The sequence below is a fragment of the Nomascus leucogenys genome, chromosome 23, assembly GCF_006542625.1.
Source record: "Nomascus leucogenys isolate Asia chromosome 23, Asia_NLE_v1, whole genome shotgun sequence".
Taxonomy (NCBI): domain Eukaryota; kingdom Metazoa; phylum Chordata; class Mammalia; order Primates; family Hylobatidae; genus Nomascus; species Nomascus leucogenys.
In genome coordinates this window covers 24,088,504-24,096,087 of record NC_044403.1, presented here as the reverse complement: position 1 = coordinate 24,096,087, position 7,584 = coordinate 24,088,504, and the positions used below count along the sequence as shown (strand labels likewise).

General features: G+C 38.3%; 1 protein-coding gene across 1 annotated transcript in view; it reads right to left on the bottom strand.

The window, feature by feature from the left end:
• Nucleotides 1-314: 314 nt before the first annotated feature.
• The window catches only part of PZP (PZP alpha-2-macroglobulin like), a 60,359-nt gene continuing 53,089 nt past the window's right edge, over nt 315-7,584 (bottom strand). The window contains exons 29-36 of the mRNA XM_030804753.1: nt 6,406-6,629; nt 4,919-5,137; nt 4,617-4,744; nt 4,009-4,099; nt 3,090-3,158; nt 2,131-2,233; nt 1,045-1,086; nt 315-474 (exon numbers count right to left, since the gene is read on the bottom strand). Of these exons, the coding sequence (XP_030660613.1) occupies nt 452-474; nt 1,045-1,086; nt 2,131-2,233; nt 3,090-3,158; nt 4,009-4,099; nt 4,617-4,744; nt 4,919-5,137; nt 6,406-6,629 (899 nt within the window). The 3' untranslated portion in view covers nt 315-451. The remainder of the gene's footprint in view (nt 475-1,044; nt 1,087-2,130; nt 2,234-3,089; nt 3,159-4,008; nt 4,100-4,616; nt 4,745-4,918; nt 5,138-6,405; nt 6,630-7,584) is intronic.

Below are 7,584 nucleotides of genomic sequence, written 5' to 3'. Positions count from 1 at the left end.
TCAAATCAATTTTTGATGCTTTTGCTTAGGATATTCCTTCTCAAGAAATATTTATGCCTTCCTAATTATTAATCAGTACTACATACTTTTGCCTTTAGCTCCTAAGTAAAATCTTCATAGATGAAAGAACATTTTTTTTCTAACGTCTCTTAGAACTTAAGTTATTTAAAATTATCCTTGATTTGACTTTATATCCACATTTGGAATACAAGCAAATATGTTATACAACTGTATTCTTTATATTATTTGAAACAATATAACTCATCATGTGAACATGTTATTAATGTCTGATGAATGAATGATGCAACAAGTGATAGTGTGACCAGAAATACATATTTATTCAGCGAATCTTTTTAGTGTCTATTTTATAGACACAAATAACTCCATTCCTTCTAAGTAAATGTATAGGATAGGACAGATAATCCACCAAAATATACAGCCTGTATGGTCCTCAAACATTTCCATGCTCTGTATCTATGGAGAAAAGAAAAACGTAAGGAGGTTGTACGGTTTCCTGGGGAGCATTCAGTTGAGTGTAGGCAGCAGAGTGAGCTTACGCAGGGTCAGCAAACTTTGTCTGTGAAAGTCCAGATGGTAATTATTTTAGGTTTATATGCCATGTGGTCTGTCATGAGTAATCAGCACACAAAGGCAGCCATAGACAATGTTAATAATAAGTGTGGCTATGTGCCAATAAAGCTTCATTTACAAAATTAAGTGTAAGGCTAGATTTGGTTTGAGGCGTGTGATTAGCTGACCATTGTGTTGAAGGAAGCCCAATTAGCTGTGAAGTGAAATGTTGCTTTTAGAGACAGCTGTCCTACAAATAACCAAAGCTTATTGACTTTTCTGGGAGTGAATATCTGAAATTGGAGAGTCCACTACAGAATAGGCATGCTACGCCACAGTTTTTTCTTGGTGTGAAGACATGCCATGTGGATTGTCTCAGATGTAGGAAAAGCCTCGTAGAGAATTTAAAATGCAGGGGCCCTTGGAGAGTGGGTTAATGCCATCTAGTACGGGTCATAAGCTGTGAACTCTTACCTGTGCTGCAGGGGGCGATATATTCAGCAACCACAGACTCATCTGAAAAGTACGTTGGGTGAAGGAAGAAATGAAAGATCTATGAACTAGGGACCATGGTAAATCTGTCTAGTCACTTTACTACTGGCGAAAAGCACGCCCTATCAGAATTGTCAAAACTTCATGTAAATAGACCAGGATTCAACAGGATCATTAACATATTTATATTCTCTTTCCCTGAGACCGGAGATGGGGATTGAAGCCTGTTCAGAAGGCAGCTGTTCAAATTTTAAATTCTTGGGAAGATGATCATAATTGCACTAACCTGTAGTTCTCTCTTCCATGACGTCTCTGCTTCTATTCACTTTGTTCAGCTTGCTCCCTTAATTCCTTTTCTAAGATTATTGTTCCAGCTTGAAACACTCCTCCTACTTCTATAGACCCCCAAAATTCCATTCATCCTCTAGGATCCAAACCAGATCTTTCTTCCTGTTTGTTCTTCCTGAGCACCAGCCTTCTGTGCTGTTTTTGCCTCTCAAACTTATTGCTTAGCTCACTAACACTCATTTGTCACTAATAGTCTTTCCTGTTATGTAATATTTTTATCTGTGTTATGTTATCTATGTCTCTAAACTACTTGAAAGCAGTGACTATATATTATCATTCTTTTTAATTCTTAAGTTTCTGACTCAAGAAACACTAATTGATAAATTTGTTCAGTAAGTTTTTTTTTTTAATTTTGTTTTGTTTTTTCTTTTTTTTTTGAGACGGAGTCTCGAGCTGTCACCCGGGCTGGAGTGCAATGGCGCGATCTCGGCTCACTGCAACCTCTGCCTCCCAGGCTTACACGATTCTCCTGCCTCAGCCTCCAAAGTAGCTGGGATTACAGGCACACACCACCACACCCGGCTAATTTTTTGTATTTTTAGTAAAGATGGGGTTTTGCTATGTTGGCCAGACTGTAGTAAGTCGTTTTTATAGTGTACATCTTGGAGGAAAGAAACAAAAGATTAATGTTGACTAAGTGGGCTAAGAACAGGATCAACTGTCACAACAGGATCCATTTCTTGGCTCTGGTTAAGATTGTTTCATTTTTCTCTCACTCACCTGTCTCATAGTAATCATAGACTTTAACAATTGCTGGCTTCAAGTCTCTTACTGGGATGTCTTGCAGAACCGTGAAGGAAAAACTTAGTGTCTGATTTGTCACCTAAAAGGAAAAGTGGGAGTAATCAAGACCTAGAAAGCCTCCTTCTTTCTCCCATGAGCAAAACATTGTTGTTCTTTGACTCTTTTTCACCAGTGTCTTTAGGTGAGCAGATATTTGTGGATGTCAAGACGGGTTTTAGAATGCATCCTTGGGAACTCTATTTAGTCAACAGATTTTCACAGATTTTCTTCTAAACAACTGAGCCAGCCCTATTCTTTTGTAGTCCCTTGTTATGAGATTAACTCTCTGGGCCCATGTGAATGTGTTCTAAGCTAGAGAAACATGGTTTCATACAATCTGTAATTAAAACGACAAAGTATTCTTTCTGTTTGGATACATAAAACATTTTCTTTGTTTTATGGTCATATTTGAAAATATTCATAAAACCCACATTTTATTTTATGGTGACATTTTAGAATGTTACCATTATCATTAGTCAACCACTGGGGTCATATTTATTCGTTTTGTGGAGGTGGTCTTTAAAATAACAGGAATGCATGATAACCTTTAGTCCTATTGATTTATCACTTCAAATTTAATATTTATTCATATTGTCGGGGAGTGGAGTCTTTAAAACAACAGGAATACATGGTACACATTTTTTTCTATTGATTCTATACTTTAAATTTCATGGAAATATTCATATTCCAATTTTAACATAATTAAAAATAGAACAGAACACTACAGGGAGTTCAAAGATTTCCCCTCTTATTCTTCTTGGAATAGATAAACTTTCTGGAAGAACATTACTAATGATTGTTTTCCTCATATTACTGGCTATTTACTATTCTAGTAAAGAGACTCACTTAGAAAGATGACCCATATGTAGTCTCAGCCAGGATGTCAGAGCCCTCACCTGTTCCACATAAATGAGGACATGGTTGTTGCTCACTTCTGTCCGGCTCACGGAGCTGGATCTTTCAAGCTGGAGAGAATTAGAAAACTTGAGTTAAAGTTAGAGAACAGATGTGAGAATGCTGTGAGATCTAGAGCAGATTGTAATAAGGGACAAATGGTCATTCTCTGAAGAGAAGAAAGCTAATTGTTTTTAGGTCAGGAGTTCCACTATTCTTCAATATCCAAGTAACACATTAGACCCTCTGGCATCTTTTTTTTTTTTTTTTTTTTTTTTGAGACGGAGTCTCACTCTGTTGCCCAGGCTGGAGTGCAGTGGCGCAATCTTGGCTCACTGTAACCTCCGCCTCCTGGGTTCATGCCATTCTCCTGCCTCAGCCTCTCCGAGTAGCTGGGACTACAGGCACCCGCCACCACGCCTGGCTAATTTTTTGTATTTTTAGTAGAGACGGGGTTTCACCGTGGTCTCAATCTCCTGACCTCGTGATCCGCCCGCCTCGGCCTCCCAAAGTGCTGGGATTACAAGCGTGAGCCAACGCGCCCGGCCTCTGGCATCTTTGATAATTTTAGTTCACGATGATTTTTTCCCTTCTCAAATTTTTAGTGCGTATCAGTCAGTTTGGGATTTAAACCATACCCTATCTTTCTTGGGTGGTTTCATTGTTTTGTGTCCAAGTGCTTTAAATTCCTAACTAAACTATGAGTGGCCTAAGGATAGGGACTCCTCGTGCATTTCTCTGGTATCACATATGTCCCTTAGCTTACGGCCAAGTAAATAGTTCATTTACTTCCTGGGTTTGGGGAAAATATTTTTTTTGGGGCAGGATGCTGTTGACATGGTTTTGCTATTGGTATGGTCTTAGTTTGGAGATACGGAACATACTTTTGAATGAAGTCTATTAGGATTAAAATACACCTACCATTTTTACTGTTGGTTTCAGGGGAATAAAACCAGATACCATCTTTACATCAACAATCACCATATTGGAAGCAGGACGGTTTCCTGTGTAACTGTAGTGTCAAAGGAAAAAGAAGTTAGGGTTTTATACGTGAAAGAAAGCCAAATTTCTGCTTTCAAAAGTCCCTTTAAGCCTGTCCGTCTTCAAGAAGTTGTCCGTAACAATATTCTACAAAGGTCTGTGTTCCCTGGTCATGTGCAACGTTGACATTGGACACATGAATATACATCAGATCTACCACTTGCTAAAATTACAGATGTTTAAGCATCAACCCAAAACAATCAAATCAAAATCTTTGGTAGTGAATCTTGCTAATTGGCACTTTTAACATATCTATGGTTTTTGCACACCTAATCTATACGGTTCATTTGTTATTTAGTATATACTACTTTTATATTTTTAGTAGAGAAAGGATCACGTCATAATGATAAAAGCCGAAATTCATTTATAGATCTATCAATTCTAAATTATATTAATCTAATAACATAGTTTCCAAATGGACTATTAATTTCTGTTAATTCCAAGTTGCTTTTGAGCCAAAGATAGGTGATTAGGTCAGAACATCTTACCTGATGGTCAGTGAGATCTGGAAGCTGGTGTGGGCTTTGTGTCCATCACAAGTTTGGGGCACAGTCTGCACTTTTAAAGCAAATGGGGAGTCCTCTTTCTCTGGAAGAATATTGTATTTCATGGATGTCTGTGAAACAGCAAAGACACTATCAGTTTCTCTCTTTTTCTGGGACCCCTCACTTCCTCATTACTTAACGTCTCCAGAGGTGCCCTTTACTTTCCCAGGAAGGAAGGAACAGAGTTTCCATTTCAATTGGCAAGTTTAAAGTTGACTCTCACCCATATAACCTTGGAGCCCTACCTGAAGATACACACATCTTTCCCCAGTTACTGTTATGACATATTCTCCAGGGAGCTCTGGCAATGAGATCTGCTGCAGTAACAGGAGGTTGTTGTTGTCTACTTGGAAATTTGTAGAAAAGGTCTGTGAATCCTGAACGGTGACCTGTGCAGTTTTCTCAGTTCTGGTGAAAGTGGCTGCTCCATACCTGGACAGGGCATGGAGAGCCACCACTGTGTCCTGGAAGAGATGAGTGGACAACCGCCCCAAAGAGTAAATTTTTGGCATCTGGGATTTTCCCCCGAAGTCTGTGTTAGCCTGCCATGAGGGAAGCTGGCTTTTTACCCCTAAAGTAGATCTTCACTAATTGCCTTTCCTTTTTCTCTGCCTTTCAGGCATTATCAAAATCATGCTGCAGTTTCTCCAAATGAAATAAAAGGCGAATAATGTTTATTAATTTCACAGTTTATTTTCATTGACAGTCATTTTGGATATGTCCTTCAAAGAACAGGTCTAAAACTAAGAAGTTAAGACAAAAATAGTGACCATTTTTAAGTAGATGATTGACCAGTTAGATGGAAGAGTGATAAAAATTTACTGTACATGAAAATGGTATGAGACAAGTTGCACTTTCTTTTCTTTTTACCTTCATCTAGCTTGTTTTTATTTCCCCCACCAAATCTCTCTGAAAAACAAAAGTTTCACTATGGAGATCCTAACTGTTGAAAGAAGACATGTAGGAGGGAAAAGCCAGACACTCTGGGTGTTTAATACAATCATTTATGCTCTCGATAAAATATTTTTAGAATTATGCTAGAAAAATAAATTTTCAAGAGCTTCAGCTTAAAAAAGATCAACTTAAAGAGAAAGTAAGAAGAGCACTCTCAGGGAAAGTAGAAAGGAGTGAAGAAGCTGAGTTCCTTGGAGTAGTTGAAATGGAACTTCTCATTCTGAAAAGATCAAAGTGGATTCTACTTAGTCACTGTACTTTTAATCACACATTTTTGGGGGGATACATCTTAGAGGATTTCTTGTTAGATTCTGAAGATGTCTGCAACGTTGATTCCCAACTGGAGGAAATTTTTTCTTGTTTCAATTGGAAGTGGGGTGCTACTGGCATCTAATGGGGAGAGGCCAGGGATGCTATCGAACATTTCATAAGGCTGAGGATAGCTCCTTTTACCACGATGATGTGGCTCCAAATGTCAATAGTGTTGATGCTGAAAAACTCTGGTCTAGAATGTGTCCAATGACCATAGCATGGCTTTAGAGGGTAAAGATGCTCATTGTAAGTCTCTATGTTGCTAATATATTAACACAGGGCTTAGTGAAAAGTGTTATGGGGGATGTCTTAAGTCTTTCCTTAAAATTTTCATGGTCCTCAAATATTCCTAAATACTTCTTCTATGATTTAATAATTGCCTTCTCTTTTCCATTAACTGTTCTACTTTTAAGCCTCCCAATTGCCAACTGAACCTGGAGCAGAAGACCCTTTGGGAACCACTGACCTGGGTGGAGGAGAAACCGCCCTGAGAGTTCTGCTGCTTCATGATCCACTTCACAATGTTAGTTGCAGAGGTCAGGTCCTCTGAGGTGGGGGCTGGCTGGGCCGTGAGATAAGCGAGGAGCACATAGGATGTCATCTCCACCTCAGCAGAGGGAGCCTGGGGTTGGTAAAAATGCCCCACTGGTGCCTGGGGTTTCTGAGGGCGCTCCCAATGGACAAGGTTGTCTTAAGGGTGAGAAAAAGGAGATAACTGTAACTCGTAAATAAGTAATTATAACTGGCAAATAAGAGAATGCACATTCATAATACATGGAGCCGAAAATAATACAGGAGAAGCAAGGTCTTCTCTGTCATAAACTTCTGAAACTCACTAACTCACACTTCTATGCCAAACTTGATTCGTCCTGTGGGGCGAAGGTAGGGTAGGTTGATGGAGGAAGAAGCATAGAGCATACTCACCAATCTCTCCAATGTTATTTTAGTTGGACTGATGAAAGAGAAAAGTGGTAGAGAGAGTTCTTTTATTGTTTGTGATATTTCCTGAGAATTGCAGTATAGACTAGAATATAAAACCTAACTATTGATCTCATATGACTTTTGTGATGCTGTCTCTGGCAAATAGAGATAAAAATACTTTGAAAATGTTATTGCATTTTCTTTCTGTTTGTTGTACCTCTTTTCTTTCTTTTTTTTCTCCCCAACCGAATCAGTCCCTTTTTGTTCTTTTGGTAACGTCTTCCAGAGTTAACTACTTCTATTGTAGGTGATGAAATGTATAAGGCTTCACTTCAAATGTTGGCACTGCTATAAGCATGTTCTTTCCCGTTAATTCAAATTAGAATTAAAACTTTTGATTCTTGTTTTTTTTTGTACTCCAACCTCAGAAATAGTTTCCACTGTAGAAGTTATCTTATGGCAGTCGTGTTCTTTCTAGTAGTGGTCTACAATCACACTCTAGTTTCTCCAAGAACACTACAAGATAGATTGAGTTTAAATATGTACTAAACTAAATGACACTCAAATGAGTTTGAATGCATTTTATTTTTAGACAACATTTATGACATTTTTTCCTTAAAAACAATGCCTCTGCTCCAAATAAATCATGGTCAAAATAAATGAAGATCTCAAGATGACATCAGTTCCACTTGTCTAAGTCCTGGTGTTGTGTGGATGACAAGCA